General features: G+C 41.7%; 1 protein-coding gene across 3 annotated transcripts in view; it reads right to left on the bottom strand.

Moving 5' to 3' along the window:
* Nucleotides 1-20,836, bottom strand: part of WSCD1 (WSC domain containing 1) — a 220,917-nt gene that overhangs the window by 25,340 nt on the left and 174,741 nt on the right. For all 3 annotated transcript variants that reach the window (XM_068270212.1, XM_068270210.1, XM_068270211.1), the window contains one exon: nucleotides 1,315-1,492. In XM_068270212.1, the coding sequence (XP_068126313.1) occupies nucleotides 1,315-1,492 (178 nt within the window). The remainder of the gene's footprint in view (nucleotides 1-1,314; nucleotides 1,493-20,836) is intronic.

Here is a 20,836-nt window from a genome sequence, read left to right on the forward strand (position 1 = left end):
GCCTGGTTTGGAGCACTTTTGCAAACCACTGTTTGAAATACAGCAAAGCACCTGCTGTTTGTAGCTGCAGTTTGCACAGCAGACAGCCTCAGCTAATAATGGCTATTAGCATAGGGTTAGGTGGCGGGGGAGGTCTTTAGGGTTTGGTGCCAGTGGCAGGGGGGTTTAAGGCATCAGGGGGAATCTTGCAGGTCAATGCAGGAAGTTATTCACAAACACAAAGAAAGATATCTTGCGCTCCTGTTCCTGGGTGACCAATCAGAAATATGCTCCTCTAATGATGTCATGCACTGCGACGCTCCGTGGTAGGGTAACTTGGCAAAACAATCAGAGAGAAATGGAGCGCGCCATAGCGCATTAGTCGTAAAAAGGAGGTTTATTGAAATTAAAAGTTATACTCACAAACATAATTTGTGTATTCGCTTGTCAGCGGACAGCCAACCGCTTATCTCAACAGGGGAGGATGCCGCGCTGTGGCCGGCAGCGCAAGTCCCGATCGTCTGGGCTCCGTCTCGCTGTCTGTCTGTCGCTGTCTATGGCGCGCTCCATTTCTCTCTGATTGCAATGCAGGAGGATTTTGGGTTAGGAGGTGCCAGGGTAGTCCTTTGCTTAGAATTAGGATTCTAAAGTTAGGCTGCACGGGGGGGGAGGGGGGGTGTTGAGTGGTTAGTCTTAGGCATTGAGAGGTAGGGCAAGTATAAGGGTAAGGTTAGTTTAGACCAGGTCTGGGCAAACTTGGCCCTCCAGTTGTTAAGGAACTAAAAGTCTCACAATGCATTGCAGGAGTCTGACAGCCACAATCATGACTCATAAAGGCAAATGGATTGTGGGACTTGTAGTTCCTTAACAGCTGGAGGGCAAAGTTTGCCCAGGCCTGGTTTAGACTATGGTAAAATTTTGATAAAGATTGACAATATTTTACTATTGGAATTAACTAGTAGATTATCTGTAAATGTGGCTATCTCCGGCTCCCTTTTTACCACAGGCCCTTATTACATGTTCGCACACAGTCTCTCTGTGGTCTCAAAAACATAATCATGCAGGATATAGAAGCAGCAGAATATCTGCACCCTGAGCCTGCTGTTAATGTTTTCACATCATTTGGAATACTGCAACTGCAGTACATTAAAAGAACATTTTAAAACAGATTTTTATTTTTTTAGAGCTTGCTAAGCTGTCAGATACTATATTTAGGTTTATACCTATTGCTGAACTTTGGGCAAGTAACCATTCTCTATTTATGCACATCGGTATTTTCTGAAACTGGCTTAACAATATCTCACGCGATGTTGATTTATCACTGTAGAAAGTTACCTTGTATTGGTGTTTGGTAGACAGAGCAATAGCTGTCCTCCCTCAGGACCTCTGATCCAGCGCTGTCATTTAGATTGCCGGCACACAGAGAGTCATCAAGGCCATCATAAAAATTAAACTGAACTGTAGGGTATCCACAGAAGCAATCCAGCCCACAGATAATCGCCAGGGGAAATTCCTGTGCGGAAATAATATGAACATCAAAGATTAAATGCAAGTAGGTCGAAAACACGAGTTTAGGGGGGGAAAATGGCAGTTTGTGTTAAGAAAAAATACCAGAAAAATCGCTCTTGCCGTGTTTGAATACATTTCATACAGGTCAATCAATTTGGATGGCAGTAAGTGCGCCTATTAATCAGAATAAATAAAATCAATTATAAGTTTATGCAAGATAATCAGTGCCCTGATGCATTAAATGTCCCACATTAGCTTTCTCATCCTTACCTTTGTATCACCTTGTCAATATTATAGCAAGCTTAAAACAATCAAAAGTCCTCACAAGAAGTTTCCCTGAGTTCGATATTGCTTTTCTCCCAAAAGCAATAGCAGGTATGATAGGGTAAGTATGAGGGAGTTAATGTTAGGCCACAACCAGGAGAGTTACAGTTAGGCACCCACCATGGGGGGGGGGGGGGGGGCTAAGGTTAGTTGCCCACCAGAGGGTTAAGTTTAGGTGCCCAGCAAGGTTGAGTTAAGATTAAGCACCACCGTAGGGAAATTGTAGGTTAGGCACCACCATGGAGGGGTTAAGGCTAGGCACATCTGAAGGGTTATGTATGAGAGACGGGAGATATTAGGTCATAGGAAAATATCAGTAATAATTACAGACAAGTGATTTTAGCCCATTACATAATGGGCGATGAACAGTGGCGCATCTGCAACCCCATGCATGCACCTGCTGCTCCACACATGCACACCTGGCTGTCACGGACGCTGCCATTGGACACAGACACCTAGGGGAATTATGAAGTAGGTTATTTTACTATATAAATGAAGTAGTAGAATATGGGTACATTTCAGGGGCATAACAATAGGGGCTGCAGCCCCTGCACCCACGGGGGGGGCTTCTCAGTTCCGTTTTGGGGGCAGGAGGGGTCGCAACATGAGGGGAATGCATGGCCGCACATTGGCAGGGAGGGGGGACAGTGCCCCCCCTCCCTCACCTAGGGCTCTCTGCTCAGCACGCTCGGCGGCAGAAACACATACCTCCATGCGCTACACATGCCGGAGGTTCCGATCTCTAAGTGTCTGGTGCTACTTCCTGTTTAAATAGGAAGTAGCGTAAGGCACTTAGAGATGGACCTCCGCGATGGATGGAAGTATGTGTCCTCCGCCCGCTGCCACTGATAATTGCAGGAAGGGAGCGCGCTGAGCGGACAGCCCGAGATGGAGAGAGAGGGGGGGGGACTGTCACTCCTCCCCACCGATGTGCGGCCACACATTCCCCTCGTGTTGCGACCCCTCCTGCCCCCCCAAACTGCCCTAAGCAGGCCCCTGTGATTTTTTTTTTTTTGCAGGGCGGCTCGGTGATTTCTAGTTACACCCCTGGTAAATTTACTTATTTCCTGCGCCCTTTTCAATGGGCCCTTTATCAAATGTATGTGTCGCACAACCCTCGCTCTCTGCACTCCAAAACAGGTTAGATGTAGAAGCAAAACAGACTATAGCTAAGCTTGCCCCAAATGTCTTTTGACAGCTGTTTGGTCTTGCCCACGGAGCTGGAGAGGTTATTATGGAAGAATCGGATTCAGTTGACAGGTATGCTTTATACACATAACAAGTTAAGAACAGGACCATCTGTAATTGATTGTAATCTGTAAGCCACATGGGTACATTACCAATTCATGGGAGCCAGGACTAGAAACTCCCAGACAGAAAGTGATAACGCAAAAAAAAAATGCATATTTCATCTCTATTGTGCAGAATTTACATAAGTCAATATTGAGAGTTAAAAATAAAATTGCTGTTAAGACTGAAACCCCAAAGGATAGCTCTGTGAAAAGAAGATGCCAACAAGTGCCAACACTTGGTGAGACATCTTGCAGAGAGAGAAGATGAAGCTGTCCCACAGGTAGATTTTCCATGTTCTCACATTGAGCTGCTAATAAGCAGATTTTTCTTTGCTGAAGATTAATACGTAGAGGTGTCTCATTCTGTCTTTCTATAGAATGTCCTGCTTATCCCTTCATTTCCTCTCAAAGTAAGGAGTGCGGAAATGATTCATAAAATAAGACGCACTAGACATGTTTTATCCTGTCTCAGCCTTGAATTATAGGGATGGTCGGAAATCCCGATTACCGAAAATGTGGATTACTGATTTCATGAATTTCCGTAGAAATCCTAATTTCCAATACTGATTACCGTTGAAAGGATTTTTTGTCATTTTTTGTCATAAAGTTGTGTAATTAAGAGAAAAAGGTTGTTTTGTAGAATACGTTATTTTTTGTGGATGTCCACTATTATTCAGACATCCTTGATACACTACCAAAGTCTCTGATTGGCCAAATACTTCAGAGTCTGAAGCATTGGACCAATCACAGGCTGCAGCATTTTCTTCCACATTCCCCATTCTCGGATTGTCCAATACTGCCGAGTATTTATGAATCCTGTGATTGGCCTAACATTTATGAATTTAGGACAACACGGCATTTGAAATTCAGAAATGTTCACTATTACTGGACCAATCAAAGAATGATGTAGTTTACCATGGAGATTGGGATACCACAGACATTTAAGACTAATCACAAGACTCCGATACTATCAAGTTTTACCAAGTCTTGTGGTTGGTCCGATTTCTAGAGAAAAATTCTGCAGCCTGTGATGGGGCCATTGCTTTCGAGCTCTGTGATTGGGCTAAAATTTCTGAGTTGTGGTAATGCTCTATATCCACCAAATTCCAATTTTCGAGACCAATATCCAATTACCACTGCGGAAAGCCCATTTCCATTAGGAAGTGTGAAAATTCTGTGGAATCCAAATGAGCATCCCTATTGAATTATCAGTTAAAGTATTATTATAATTACATATTCTATCATTCTAAAATAGAAAACAGTAGATGCAATAGAGTATTTAAGCTTGGTTGCCACTCAGAGTGGATGAGAGGTGGAGCAGCATCCGCTATGCTTGTCCAGCCATTTATCTGAATCAATCACAATCCCCCGATTATGCAGCTGCTGACCCTTCGGATTCATTCCACCTGAAGCCAGTAAACAGACTAAAGGCTGGCAAGAGCATGGAGCTCTCCATAGGACTACAATAGATCAATTCTCCATAGCAACAGGGAGAATTTCCATGGGTCCACCATGAACCAATTAAAATCTTCCCTGTTGCTGAGGATAACTCTTGGTCTTTTGTAACCAGGCTTTTCCGTAAAAATACAGTAAGTTGCAGTCTGGTGGACTCTGTGTTCCATTTACCACAACGCATCAAACAGATGCATTTGTTGGGGCAGTGGAACCTTTCTTTCACATTAGAATCCGCTTCCTGTGCCGAGCACAGCCTGCAACAACGTACTTTTAGAAAGTAAATTGAACTACTGTATGGAGAAACAAAATGTTCACATGGGCATGTTTTGGCTCAATACTATCTACATGACATTTGTGTGTTCTCTCTGAAATTGAATTTCCACTCTGAATAAGCTCTCTTTTTAGCCTGGTAGTTTTGGCTATGCCCCATACATTAGGCACATTGGTAGAAAATGCTGTACTACTGTGCAGGAAGGGTAAAAAAAATTGCAGCAGTCATGTAACAGCAAAGATCGGGAACGCAAAAGGTACATATTGATATTTTTCTTATTTGATTTGATAACCTCTCTAAGGTTGCAGGAACTCTCGTGACATACAGTGAATGTAGTACATTTTTCTGGTTTCAGCATCAGAAACAACGCCTATATTTCTATATTGCTGCAAACTATTATATAATCCTGCCTTTAAGTTGTACCAGAGAATAGAAATAGTAAGAAACAATACTTACCTGGGGCTTCCTTCAGCCCCAAGAACATGTGTGAGTCCCATGCCATCCTCCTGCGGTCTGCCATTCAGCTGCAAACACCACCGGCAATAGGCTCAGTCGGGTCCAGTCTGGGTCTTCTGCACATGCGCGGACCTCCTGCACATGCGCAGTAGACCCGGACTGACACGACTGAGCCTATTACCGGGGCTGACTGTGGGAGGACTCACATAAGTTTTGGAGCTGGAGGAAGCCCCAGGTAAGTATTGTTTATTACTATTTCATAGTCTCTGCTTTACTTTAAAGAGGCACTGAAGTAAAAATAAAAATTATGATATAATGATTTGTATGTGTAGTGCAGCTAAGAAATAAAACATTAGGAGCAGAGACATAAGTCTAATATTGCTTCCAGTACAGGAAGAGTTAAGAAACTCCAGTTGTTATCTATGCAAAAAAGCCATTGAGATCCACGCCTTTCAAAGTCGCAGAGAGCTCTGTCTTCTGACGCTTATTATCTCAAGTGTCTAGCACTGTATTGTTTTGTTTTTTTCCTGCAGAGAAGGGTTCAAAAGTTCACTAGCCTGCTCTGTAAAATCATTTAGAATGTGGAGTGTAGTGTGTGAACTGCAAATATTAGAGAATGATGCAATGTTATAAAAAAAACTAAATGACTGAAAACAAAAATCTGAGAATATTTTCTTTGCTACAAATGCTCTAGTAATTATCTGTACTATGCAACCAATTCATTATATCATAAATTTGTTTTTTCGCTTCATTGTCTCTTTAAGTGATATCTCTGCCTAGGCTGTTAAGTTATGCTAAATTCTCCTCCCAGAGCATTTTGGAAAACCATCTATTATTTCTACTGCACCCATACCATCTTAATGTAAGGACTATGGGGAGGAATAAAAGAGACCTGAAGGAAACCTAAGTGCAATGTAGAAGGTAATAATTGTTGACTAGAAAGATGATCACTTTATTCTACAGAAATTCTTCATAAGAATTTATTGGGAAGTGTATGATTACTTTAACCACTTAAGTCTATACGGATGGATTTATCGAGTGCCCTCCCACTGCCTGCAATTAGCCCCCCGATCAGTAAATGGGAATATAGTTCCCATTCATCGATCTAAGTCCTCCGCAGAAAAACCGACGGTCTCTTATCAGAGCCCGCGGTCTTTCTGCAAAAAAAAAAAGTTTCCCATCCTCTTTCTAGTTCCTGGAAGCGTGATCGTTCGCTTCCAGGACTTTTTTGACTGTGGCCATCTTGTGGCCACATAGTAAACTGCACCCACATACATTTTTTTATTAAATAATTACATTACATTACATGTAAAATTAGCTGTTTACCTCCCACACCAAAAATTACCCAAATACATTTTTTAATAAAAAAAAATACAATAAAAAAAACAACAACATAAATAGTTAACTAAGGGTCTGAGAGAGTATATTATTATATATTTTTTTAAATTATAAGCATGTAAATAGTGATGGGCGTAAATTGAAAAAAATGCACCTTTATTTCTAAAAAAAATATCAGCGCCATACATTGTGATAGGGACATCATTTAAATGGTGTAATAAGCGGGACAAATGGGCAAATAAAATACATGGGTTTTCATTACGGTAGCATGTATTAATTTCAAACTATAATGGCCAAAAACTGAGAAATAATGATTTTTTTCCATTTCTTTCTTAAAGAGACACTGTAACATCAAAAATATCCCCAGGGGGGTACTCATCTCGGGTGGGGGAAGCCTCAGGATCCTAATGAGGCTTCCCACGCTGTCCTCTGTCCCACGGGGATCTCACTGCAGCCCTCCGAACAGCCGCCGACAGACCCGACTGTCAATTCAATATTTACCTTTGCAGGCTCCAGCGGGGGCGCTGTGGCTGCTTTCAGCTCCAAAGTAGACGGAAATACCCGATCTCAGCCGGGTCCGCTCTACTGCGCAGGCGGCGGAGACTTGCGCCTGCTCAGTAGAGCAGACCCGCCTACTTCGGAGCCGACAGCCGTCAGAGCGCCTGCGCAGGAGCCGGGAAGGTAAATATTGACGTCACCGCTGTACGGAGGGCTGCAGCGAGACCCCTGAGGGACAAAGGACGGCGTGGGAAGCCTTATTAGGATCCTGAGGCTTCCCCCACCCGAGGTGAGTACCCCCCAGGGGACGTTTTGACGTTACAGATTCTCTTTAATCTTCCTGTTAAAATGGATTTAGAAAAAAATTATTCTTAGCAAAATGTACAACCCAAAAAAAGCCTAATTAGTGGCGGAAAAAACAAGAGATAGATCAATTAAGTGTGATAATTAGTGATAAAGTTATTGGTGAATGAATGGGAGGTGAAAGTTGCTCAGATGCATAAGGTGAACAACACTGCAGGCTGAAGTGGTTAATCATGTAATTGATTTGTAAGTCTCCAAATGACTAGTAAAATCAAGAGACCATGTCTTATGTTTGTTTCCGACACAGGATGCAGAAGGGCAACATGATGATCACATGATAACGAACAATTATGAGACTTATATATGAATCACACGCTCCTCCATACACTTTCCTCGAGGATAATTTCTGTAGAATAAGTTGATTTTCATCATCTCGCTAGATGATATCTTTAAAAAAATGCTACTTGTACAGCTGTTGTGCTGACTTCTTGATTATAATACTTCATAACAAACTTACCCAAAATAAGTATCTTGTCCCTATGGAAACCAAAACATCAGCATGACAGCCAGACAACTGGTACTAAAAGGAGAATAAAGATAGCAAGTCCCAGGTTCCTCTTCAATTTTTAAAAGAGTAAAGCCTGTGATAGCTCTTTATTGCTGTCCCCAACAAAGAAAATTGCCTTGTGTCTTGTTAACAATGATATGGGCAAAAGCAAAAACAAACAAACAGAAAAAAAACCTCTAACAAGAACACAGAAATGAAAAAAAAAATCACAAAGGTTCAAACCTTTCCCCACACTACTAAATCAAGTTATTTCATTGTCGAATATCTGTTGTAGAGATAACCACACCCCTATTGTTGCTAAAAGCAACAACAATTAGATGAATTCTCCATCACATGATGATCAAAAGCATGTGGTTTATTTTTTACTTTGTTGAGCTTGCAGGGAGAAGCTTTTATTTAAATGTTAGAGCACTCTTGTGGAAGATTTTTTTGAGGCCACTAGTTAAAGGACACCAGAGGTGACAATAAACTAATGAAATAAACAATTGTATCTATCCTCCTTCACCTAAAATGACTTTTTAAAATATTCCACAGTTTTATTTTATATTTATATTTAAATCTACTTTTAAGTTTTTACTGTTTTCTTGTTTTTGCTCAATGACACATTCATTGAAGTATGCCAGAGCTAAAAATCTATGAACTGTTGATCCTTTTTATCTCTTTCCTGCTCTCAGGAGCCATTTTTTGCTAGGAAAATGTTTTATGGCTTTAATTTCTTATCAGTTAGGGTCACTCTGTAATCTTGTGTGCTAGGCACTGTACATAAACATGCCTATCTCATCATGTCACATGTCACCTCGGGTAGCCTTAACCTTCCTGGCGGTAAGCCCGAGCTGAGCTCGAGCTATGCCATGCAGGGGGATTTCTCAGGCCCTGCTGGGCCAATTTGCATATTTTTTTTTGTACACGCAGCTAGCACTTTGCTAGCTGCGTGTACTGCCCGATCGCCGCCGCTCTGCACCGATTTGCCGCTACCCGCCGTGCCGCGCCACCCCCCCCCCCCAGACCCCATGCGCTGCCTGGCCAATCAGTGCCAGGCAGCGCTGGGGGGTGGATCGGGACTCCCTTTGACGTTGGGACGTCGATGACGTTGGTGACGTCATCCCACCCATCGCCATGGCGACGGGGGAAGCCCTAATGGAAATCCCGTTCAGAATGGGATTTCCAGACGGGCTTGATCGCCGGAGGCGATCGAAGAGGGTGGGGGGATGCCGCTGCACAGCGGTTGTCATGTAGCTAGCACTAGGCTAGCTACTTAATTAGAATTTTTTTTTTTAAATAGTGCTGCGCTGCCCCCTGGCAGTTTTAATTGACCGCCAGGAGGGTTAATGAACGCTTTTGATCTGTATTGAATCAAGTGACTGAGTAATACTGGTTTAAATGCATGATTTTGACTTGGTTTTTTTTTCTGATGGACATTTAAATGCATAGCTATTGATGCACAGTAGTTATGTATTTTCACTTGTGAATGGTGAGCAGAAACTCCAGCAGATATGCTACACAGAGGCATATTACATAACAGGTGAGCAGCACATTGAGTTGAGCAGCTGTCTTTCTTTATTCAACAGGTACCAACACCAATGAACGCCTTGTGAGCACAGGCTATAAATACACACTTATCTGCATAGTACTCTATAAAGTGCCACACAAAACAGTGATGCTATGCAAATAATGATCATCATTAACTTCCACTATATAAAAGCTCCATATAATCGCTACATCTCAAGTATCATTTTATGTACATATATGTACAATATACTTAAGTTATGCATATTTTACAAACTTAGCACAACCTCTCTATCTTTAAACAGTTAACAATACTTACAATGTATTGCTTTACATAACAAACTTCTTAACCTGGTAAAAATCCCCCATGGGGTTCATGTACCACTTGTATATAATCTTTATCATGTAACAGCTCTGAAACCTATTTTGCTGTTTAAATATCCCCAAATCAACTGTCTGGAGCCAGTAAGCACTTGCGATTCATTCAAGTAAGTGACTAGTAAAGTGAAACAGGCAAAATATCACTTAATCTAAATTGCCCCCAAAAAATTGCTCTGTGAGAGGAATACAAAATGTTTCCAATCACTTTGCTTCACATTTACATTCATTTTCTCCTGAAAATGACAAAAGAAAATGTGAAGGGGCTCAAGGTACAAGAAAGTGAAGGAACATTTAATTTGATTCCAGCAAGAGGAAATGAAATGTAGAATAAACAGACGTTGCTGTGGCCAACATTTCTTGCCTTGCAGTGATTGTAAATAATTATTATAAAATAGGACAAAAAGAGAAATGCAGGTCATCTGACTTTTAAGGGGTTAAGTAATTATTTGAGGTAGATAACAAAAGCTATGACACAGGTCATTCGTCGATATAAAACCATCTACATTTTCTTTGAGATTAATGTTAAATACAACACAGACTTGGAAAACTGAGTGTTCATTTTTTTTGTTAATAGAGCTAGTCATGACTAGAGATGTGGTGAATGACAATTTTTGGGTTCACAAACAGCGAACTTCCGCAAATGTTTGCGAATAGGCAAACCCAACGAACTGCCATAGACTTCAATGGGCAGACGAATTTTAAAACCTACAGGGACTGTTTCTGTCCACAAAAGTGATGTTTCAAGGGGTCTAACACCTGGACTGTGGCATGCTAGAGGGGGATTCATGCCAAAAGTCCCACTAAAAATTACGGAGTTGACGCAGAGATGGGTTTTAACCCCTAAAGGGCAGAAATCACAGTACATTCCACAAATAATGCACTGGAGTGTAACTGTGCCTGCAGCTTAATGTGGCCACAACAGCAGTAGTGTGCACAGCTATGGGTATCAGTGGGTTGGAGTGTCACACACAGAGAAATACAATAGTTCTATCGGAATACAGTGTAAAAAAAAACACTGGAGTGGTACTGTGGCCACAACAGCAGTAGTGTGCCCAGCTATGGGTGTCAGTGGGCTATTGAGTGACAAACACAAAATAAAAAACAGGAGACTGATATACTAGCCCTCAAAAGGGCTATTTGGGGTGCTTTCAGCAAGTAGTCAGTGAGGAACAAGAAAACAGGCCTAGCTAATGCTTTCCCTACCTATCTGCAGCAAGTCTAACCCTGCTCTCACTAACAGCAGCCAGCAGAGAATGAATCCAATATGGCCACTGCAACTGCTTTTTTAATATAGGGGTAGGGGGTCCAGGAGGGGGTGCTAGTTGATTGGCTGCCATGTGTCTGCTGACTGTGAGGTAAGGGGTCAAAGTTTGGCTCCATGATGATGTATAGGGTGCAGTTCGAACACGCCAAATGTTTGCAATTCGAAGGCGGAAATTCACTGTTGTTTTCCTAAATTAACAGCTTTTAATTGGGTTACTTTGTGCATAGAATTTCCATAGTATTAATCTCCTGCAATCCTATACAAAGAAAAACAGCATGGGCAGCTGAACACAGCTCAGTGGGGCAAACTTTTAAGCTTCCCAGTTAAAAAATAAAGTAAATGTTTTGGGGGGAAAAAAGAATGAACCGTGTTTGGTCCTGGAACTTGTGATATTGTGGCTAATCTGTTGGAACAGAGGGGACATGTTAACCTGTAGTTCTACTTTACCTTATGATTCCACGGCTTATAGCAGTGAGATCTGACTCAACATTAGACTATAATTTAGGACAAAACTGTCTTCTCATCTCCCAGATGCTCCATAAAGAAAAGAATCATGTACATGTGTGCCCTAAAAATGTGATATACACACACACATGTTATATATATATATAGTATATATATATATATATATATATATATATATATATATATATATATATATATATATATATATATATATATATAATTTTTTTTTTCAATAAAACCCTAGGTTTCTACATCCACTGTCTCCATGTGTGGCTGTACTGCGCAGGCGGGTGTGTGTGTGTGTGTGGGGGGGGGGTCACAACTATGCTATATCAGGTGTAAAGGCTATTATGAATAGTGCAGTATTTTTTATTAAGGGCAGTGGGATATGCTGCTATAATGTAAATAATACAGTTACAAGGCTATGTAAAATGCAAACAGACACAGGATTAAAAAAAAACAATGCTAGTATGCATAATATATCTGCATATATGACGCTGCAAGTACATAAAATGTCACGTCTCCATTTGAGTGCAATGATATTTTGAAATTGTCACACCGCAGAATAAATGAATGCGTGAAAATGGTCAGATGATCTCCTAAGTCACAGTCTGAGCTATATGCCGGATGGATATTGATGGCTTTTGAAGAGAGGATTGAGAACTGTCCTGGGGAGGACATATTTAAGCCAGCATGACTGTTTACCCTGCCTACATTAAGATGATTATAATTCATAAGCATCTGCACCAGTTATTTTTACCTCTGTACACTAAAGTGTTGTGATCAAATGGGCACTACAGAAATCCCACTGACACATACATCAGGCTGATCCACCAGGGATAGACGGGATCAGTCTCTCATCTCTGCTGACAGTCTTGAGATTTCAATTAGACTTTACAGATTTGTTGGTTTACTTGAAAAACAGGACAGAAAAGTCATGGTACCTGAAGCATTTCCACAGCTGGTTGGAATTTAATACCTTCATTGAGGCTCTCCATTTCTAATAATCAGTAAGTAAATAGGAGAATTCGTGCACATCATTATCTCAAAATATTTTCCTTCTTACTGCTTTTTCTCTCTTACATTAACGTAAAGTCGTACACAGCATAGCCATGCACAGAAAGCACAGAGAATGCTGGTCACAGAATGCGTGCATAGCTAAAGAAGGACTCCAGGGCCCATATGCATGCCGGCGCTGACCAGTTTTCTCCCCTGCAGCACACCCAGCATCGTCTCCTAGGTAACAGCGGCATCTACTTACTATGACGCGCCAACAACAGTACGTGCAGATGCGTCATAGTAAGGAAACGCTGCTGTTACCTAAAAGATGACACTGGGCGCGCTGCAGGGGAGAGAAGCGGTCATCACTGGCATTTTAGTCCCGGTGAGTCTTTGCTTCGCTCGCAGTTTGGAGGGAGGGAACTTACTATACTGGCCACATAGTTGCTGATTGGAGGGTACATCTGACTATCTATAGGAGCTAATGGGGGACACATCTGACTATCTATAAGGGGCTAATGGGGGACACATCTGGCTATCTATAGGGGCTAATGGGGTACACATCTGGCTATCTATAGGGGCTGATGGGGTCACATCTGACTATCTATAGGGGCTGATGGGGACACATCTGACTATCTATAGGGGCAAATGGGGGACACATCTGGCTACCTATAGGGGCTAATGGTATGGATAAAGGTGAAATGGGGCCCTAGTCAAGATAGCAGCTTTGGCCTTTCCCTGCTGGTCATCTGGATATATTTTTTGTTGGCTAGAATCAGTTGGCCTTAAGCACCTGCTTAAGTTAGCTTGTGTGCTAAACAGCTACAGTCCTACCATAGAGCAAAACCAGTCCATGCCTTGCACTAAAAATCCAGACCCAGCTGTGCTGTATGCAGTTACATTTCACAGCTCTGCAAAAATAATAAATTGTATGTGTGCATTTAACAAGACAAGCAAGTATGTCTGGCTTTAACCTCCTTAGCGGTAATCCTGAGTCAGGCTCGGGACAGAAATTCACAGCTCCCTGCAGCTGATGTGATTTACACACATGTGAAGCTATATTTCTGCTTTCTATCATTCTGGACAGGTTCCAGTCACAGTATTACAGCCAGTGAAGATTGTTTCTGTAAATTGGATGTGCTGGACACAGTCCTCCATTGTAATGCTCACAGTTAAAACTGTTCTCTGTAAATGTCATACTTTCTTCACATAACACGTGATAAAAAAAAACCTTTTTATTGCTATTTGCTAGTAATTACAGGAAATATATGTGGCATTTAGAATTTTAGTTAACTTTGATACCTGTCCTTTAAGATGTGGGAAAAAAAGCAATTAGGACATCATGGCCAATCAGGGGCTTAGCTGTGAATGAGGCAGCCATAAGTGTTGATTCTGGTTTATTTTAGATGCTTATTTTTGGTTTTGGCCAAACTGCCTGTAAACCAAACATGGATGTGTTGAAATAATGCTAATCGTGGACATAGTGTAAATTGAATTTCTGAAAGGGAATCCCCTGTTCTGCTAACTATGATAAGCTGCTTTTCTCAGGCAAATATATCAGACCTGATTGCAAAATCTTTGGTTTAGTCCGGGCCAGTGGAGCTTGTTTGAGATTTTGTGCAGAACGTACCCATTGTTCCATACAGATTCAATGCTTGTTAAGCATCATCAGCTGATATCAGCTGGTGAGCACTTCAGGCATCATCAAGGGCACATTAACCTGCAGCAATGGTTGTTAAACAAATAGTAAATCCGCAAGATGACAGTACATGTTTGCTTGAGGACTTTTCTTTTTTTGTGAATAGCAGGACATCACCACCACATACTGCAGCTACTGAATATCAGGCTCATTCTCTTTACAGATGCAATGATTGTCTTTGCAATGCAAATCATCCATTTTTCTGCTCATTTGCTTGCTCATGAAAATTACTGGCTGCATAATAAAATGTTCAGACACTGTATGCCAGCTACACACACTAGGTTCTTGGCCAAGCAAAAATAGTGTCCCTCAGAGAACGACCAATCATGTCCAGTGTCTAGTAAGAGCACAGTCATAGGACATTTACCCCTAAAGCCCACATAGTGGATGTCTGACAACACCATCAACCGAATGCTTTCCTTAACTTTCATCATCTGATTAAGTTTCCTGCTGCACAAGTAACATAGGTGATATATATATATATATATATATATATATATATATATATATATATATATATATATATATATAAATATATATATATATATATATATATATATATATATATATATATATATATATATATATATATATATACAGTGGGTTGCAAAAGTATTCGGCCCCCTTGAAGTTTTCTACATTTTGTCACATTACTGCCACAAACATGCATCAATTGTATTGGAATTCCACGTGAAAGACCAATACAAAGTGGTGTACATGTGAGAAGTGGATCGAAAATCATACATCATTCCAAACATTTTTTACAAATAAATAACTGCAAAGTGGGGTGTGCGTAATTATTTGGCCCCCTGAGTCAATACTTTGTAGAACCACCTTTTGCTGCAATTACAGCTGCCAGTCTTTTAGGGTATGTCTCTACCAGCTTTGCACATCTAGAGACTGAAATCCTTGTCCATTCTTCTTTTCAAAACAGCTCCAGCTCAGTCAGATTAGATGGACAGCGTTTGTGAACAGCAGTTTTCAGATCTTGTCACAGATTCTCGATTGGATTTAGATCTGGACTTTGACTGGGCCATTCTAACACATAGATATGTTTTGTTTTAAACCATTTCATTGTTGCCCTGGCTTTATGTTTAGGGTCATTGTCCTGCTGGAAGGTGAACCTCCGCCCCAGTCTCAAGTCTTTTGCAGTCTCCAAGAGGTTTTCTTCCAAGTTTGCCCTGTATTTGGCTCCATCCATCTTCCATCAACTCTGACCAGCTTCCCTGTCCCTGCTGAAGAGATGCACCCCCCGAGCATGATGCTGCCACCACCATATTTGAAAGTGGGGATGGTGTGTTCAAAGTGATGTGCAGTGTTAGTTTTCCGCCACACATAGCGTTTTGCATTTTTGCCAAAAAGTTCCATTTTGGTCTCATCTGCCCAGAGCACCTTCTTCCACATGGTTGCTGTGTCCCCCACATGGCTTGTGGCAAACTGCAAACGGGACTTCTTATGCTTTCTGTTAACAATGCCTTTCTTCTTGCCACTCTTCCATAATGGCCAACTTTGTACAGTGCATGACTAATAGTTGTCCCCCACCTGAGCTGTAGATCTCTGCAGCTCGTCCAGAGTCACCATGGGCCTCTTGACTGCATTTCTGATCAGCGCTCTCCTTGTTTGGCCTGTCAGTTTAGGTGGATGGCCTTGTTTTGGTAGGTTTACAGTTGTGCCATACTCCTTCCATTTCTGAATGATCGCTTAAACAGTGCTCCGTGGGATGTTCAAGGCTTTGGAAATCTTTTTGTAGCCTAAGCCTGCTTTAAATTTCTCAATAACTTGATCCCTGACCTGTCTTGTGTGTTCTTTGGACTTCACGGTGTTGTTGCTCCAAATATTCTCTTAGACAACCTCTGAGGCCCTCACAGAGCAGCTGTATTTGTACTGACATTAGATTACACACAGATGCACTCTATTTAGTCATTAGCACTCACTAGGCAATGTCTATAGGCAACTGACTGCACTCAGATCAAAAGGGGCCGAATAATTATGCACACACCACTTTGCAGTTATTTATTTGTAAAAAATGTTTGGAATCATGTATGATTTTCGTTCCACTTCTCATGTGTACACCACTTTGTGTTGGTCTTTCATGTGGAATTCCAGTAAAATTGATTCATGTTTGTGGTAGTAATATGACAAAATGTGGAAAACTTCAAGGGGGCCGAATACTTTTGCAACCCACTGTATATAGCCTTTTTGCTGCATACAGTATCCTGAATGGTATCAATCTAATGTGCTCTGGGTCAGCAGTAGGGTTAAAGGCAGGCCTCCTCAATCACATGACTACAAGACTTCTGGTATAGTTCATGTGATAACAGTACACATATACAGTTCTTTAATTGGGCCTATTGGTTGACTTGGTGATCAGACTGCATGATTTAAGGAGTAATCCCGTCCAGGAGGATCCCATCCCCACCACTTCATGGTCTCAGTTCTAAATTTGGAGTAGCATCAAAGGAGATAACTACAAAACATGTTTCCCACCCCACACCCCACAGCTAAATTTTGTACGCTCCCTCCAACATTCACCCTCCCTTTCCCCATGATGACCTGCACAACCAAAGCGTCTAGAAGTTGTATAACAAGTGTGGCTACCACAACCCCCATGTATAAGGTGTGGCCTCCACAACACCTGCTATGGAAGATGGCCCTTGTATTGGAAGAAGTTGGGGCCCATTACCAGGGGTGCTCGGATACCCCTTTTCAAAATCTGAATTGATCCGGATACCCAGATATCCGGATCCAAATCGGATATCCGAATCCGAAATGTTTGGTTTCCGAGTAAACTCGGATATACGAACCCAATATCCTGGATATCTGTCCGGATTCGGATATCCAGGATAGAAAAACGGAAGTGACCTGAAAATGGCTTAAATTGCTTCCAAAAGTCTTCAAATGGCAAAAACCCCTTTCGGAGATCTTTCTCTCTCTCTCTCTCTCTCTCTCTCTCTCTCTCTCTCTCTCTCTCTCTCTCTCTTCTCTCTCTCTTCTCTCTCTCTTCTCTCTCTCTCTCTCTCTCTCTCTCTTGGATTATCTGGGTAGTTCGGATACCCGAATATTGGATGAGCAGTGGTGCTCATCCAATATTCGGGTATTTTAGGACCTCCAATGTAAAAGTACATGATAGTGTTAGAAACCTGCAATAAGGTTCTTCTGACTCCTGGAGCCTGAAATACAGCTACTTCCAATAGAGATAGGGTATGGTGTGGGCAGGGATGCAGCTACAGGTGTAAGTATGGATGAAGCACTCCCTGCAGATGTAATGGGCAGTGGTGCCCATTACATCTGCAGGGAGTGCTTCATCCATACTTACACCTGTAGCTGCATCCCTGCCCACACCATACCCTATTTCTATTGGAAGTAGCTGTAGTCCAGTCTCCAGGAGTCAGAGGAACCTTATTGCAGGTTTCTAACACTATCATGTACTTTTACATTGGAGGTCCTAAAATGTGTGTTTTGCTGACACTTTTAGATGCACATCATAAAAATGACATTTTTTTCCCATTAAAAAAAAATCAATCCTCTGCTAGTAATAGGTACTGAGCATTCTTGTTTTGGTTGAGATTCCTGAACCATTTATCAGAAGGCAGCAGTTTCTTTCCCTCACTGAAGGGCAAGATTTCATTATGCAAACAGTAGCTTGCCGAGTTAACGTTTCTTTTCCCATCTGTTTTTCGAACCTTGACAGCCACATGCAGTTGCCAGTGAGACCTGTAAACAAGTAAAAAACTGTCAAGGCAGTCAATTACCATACATCAAAAACTTCTCCCCCAACAACAAAAGCTGTCAACCTGCTTGCTGACGCCGAGGACTTGCTTTAGTTTTTAATTTAGAAAAAGCTGTGCTGCGTGTTAGATGTATTATTCCAAGTGGCAATTCCCTCTACCGTTTCCAAAGGGAAGCATTCTAAAGCTGCAGACAGAAGATTTTCTCTTTCTTTCTTTTTTTTTCTTTTCCTCCCAGTCTAGCACTCACTGCCTATAATAACACACTAGCAATTGTCTAATGAGTTTCCTCTTTCAGCAAAGGATGTGATTTTTATTGCGCTATTGGAGTGCTCCTGGAATATGGTCTGATAAACTGATACTGTAGTTGTCATTTTTTCCAGCTCATGTGACGTGAAGCGCCAAGAGAAATAGATATATTTTTTCACTCGTTCCATTAATGAAATAGGCATTTCAATAACTATCCATGCATTCTGCACACGGCACTTGAAAGCAATTGTCAGAGCTGGCTGATTTCTAATATACTACCAAATGCTGCATTTAACAGCAAATATATTCTCCACTATCAACAAGAGCTTCAGAATCTCAGAAATTGCCAAACCTGTAAAATAAATGATGTCTTAATCAAATCATTTGTCTCTTACAATGATTAAATTCTTTTTCCACCTCTTCTGTAAAATAGCATCACTGTTGTAAGAGTAGGAGCAACCTCTTTATAAAGGGTGGAAACCGAGTATTCTTCTACTTATGTGGCAACATGTAGTCTTTTGAGTGGAAACCTGTAGCAAGAGACATATGGACAGGGCCGGACAGTGGACCATTCCCCCCAGCTCCCGATGTTGGAAAATGTCTAACAAGGAGCAGTATGGCTGCCACTGGATATAATCCGGCACGTGGTAAGGCTACTCATCTACTCATATTGGAGTGTCGGACTAATTCCAACACTTTAATCCTCTCTGGCATAACACTGCGGCATGAATTGACATATTCCACTGGTGCGTGCATTGCGGGGCAGAGCTAGAGCGTACTCTGCCATACTTCTAAGTGACGGGTCTACTCCTTCTACTAGTGTGAGGAGGTAGAGATCCCACTTGCCCCCATGGGCACAACATTGAGGGATCATGCACATCCCACTTTACAGTGCATAGAAAAAAAGAAGCTGGGGGAACACGGATGATCCCTGACGGACAGGCAACGGGTATACAATAAATAAATAAAGATGTAAGCCTGTAGCTGAACTCTGCCTAGTTGATGCCCATTGCCCAGAAAGGTAAATACTTATTTTCAAAAAGCAACAACCCAGTATCATGGGGTTGAAAAATTTGAAAGACTTCTAATATATGTAATAAGATAATTATTTTAAAGCGTAGTCTCTTGATGTAGGTCTATTTTACTATGAGTTTGGATTGGTGCCAAAAGAAGAGTTTTCAGACTAGCCGATGTCTTATTGAGAATGAAGGAAGAAGAGACATCTGTCCATCCTAACACCAACCAAGACCTGGCATGAGTATCTACATGACTGAGCCAAGACTTGTTCAGTAAAAGTTAAGGACTGGCATTTGTCACACCTATACTTTACAGTGCAGTTCTAAGAAAGTTGGAACTTAGCTACAAACATAATTTGCACTTTCAGCCATTGAAAGTGCTTGTTAGCAGTTTCTATAGCATTTTTGAAGCGAAAATAATTTTGGCAAAAGTGAGGGAACAAACCTTAATACCCCAAGGTACCTATCCTTAACCCCCCCCCCCCCCCAACCTAATGCCATGCCCAACCTTACCCCCACTCCCCTCCCCCACCCCTTAAGGTGCCCAACCCTAATTACTTTTGGATGCCAAAATTACCAATAGGAGTAGCAACTCATTTAGGAACAGCTACTACCATTATATTTTATGTAGTTGCCTACTAGCCTGTTAGCGTACTACTCCCATCAGCCACCCGATTGTCTATAATTAACATTGGAATCTATAAGGACGCCTGCTGGTAGCGGTGCCCAAAAGACCTGATCCACTTTCTGCAATTAACCTCTGTATTTCAATACTCACTCAGCACAGGTATAAAAACACATATCACAGTGTGCATACGATCTTACTTGTTTAGAATAGCTTGTAGATGCAGTGTGGTTGTGAGGCAAAGAGCTGCAAATGGTGTCAGCTTTGTACAAGGCTGTCATTATATTTTAAGACTACTTAAAAACTAATGCTGTAAAAGATATGACACCACTGGTAGCATTCTGTGACACATGGGAGTTTGTGTTATCATACTTTATATGTCAGTGCTGCTTTTAATTCCCAGACCAGCAATCAAACAAAGGTCGTCATAGGGTACAGCTGGTAAACACTAGGGGCTCGATTCACAAAGCGGTGCTAACAGTTAGCACCCTGGTGAAAAGCCCCAGGGATTTAAACTTCAGAACTCAAATCTCTGCTGTTGTGAAATCATCCTATTTTCACCTGAAGAACATTGCAAAAATCAAGCACCTCATACCCCCAGAAGATCTGCCAACCTTAGTCCACGCCTTCATCACATCCCGACTGGACTACTGCAATGCTCTCTACACTGGCCTTCCAAAAAAGGTCTTGTACCGACTACAGCTGATACAGAATACTGCTGCCAGACTGCTAACCAACCAACCCCGTCACTGCCACATAACGCCAGTCCTGCACTCCCTTCACTGGCTACCTATAGAATGGAGGGTCCTATTCAAGATCGGCCTACTGACATTTAAATCCCTAAAGTAATTTAGGCCCTGGATACATGAAAGATATGTTGCAGCTGCGTAGCAATCCCCGCATTCTCAGAT

The sequence above is a fragment of the Hyperolius riggenbachi genome, chromosome 2 (genome assembly GCF_040937935.1).
Source record: "Hyperolius riggenbachi isolate aHypRig1 chromosome 2, aHypRig1.pri, whole genome shotgun sequence".
Lineage (NCBI taxonomy): Eukaryota > Metazoa > Chordata > Amphibia > Anura > Hyperoliidae > Hyperolius > Hyperolius riggenbachi.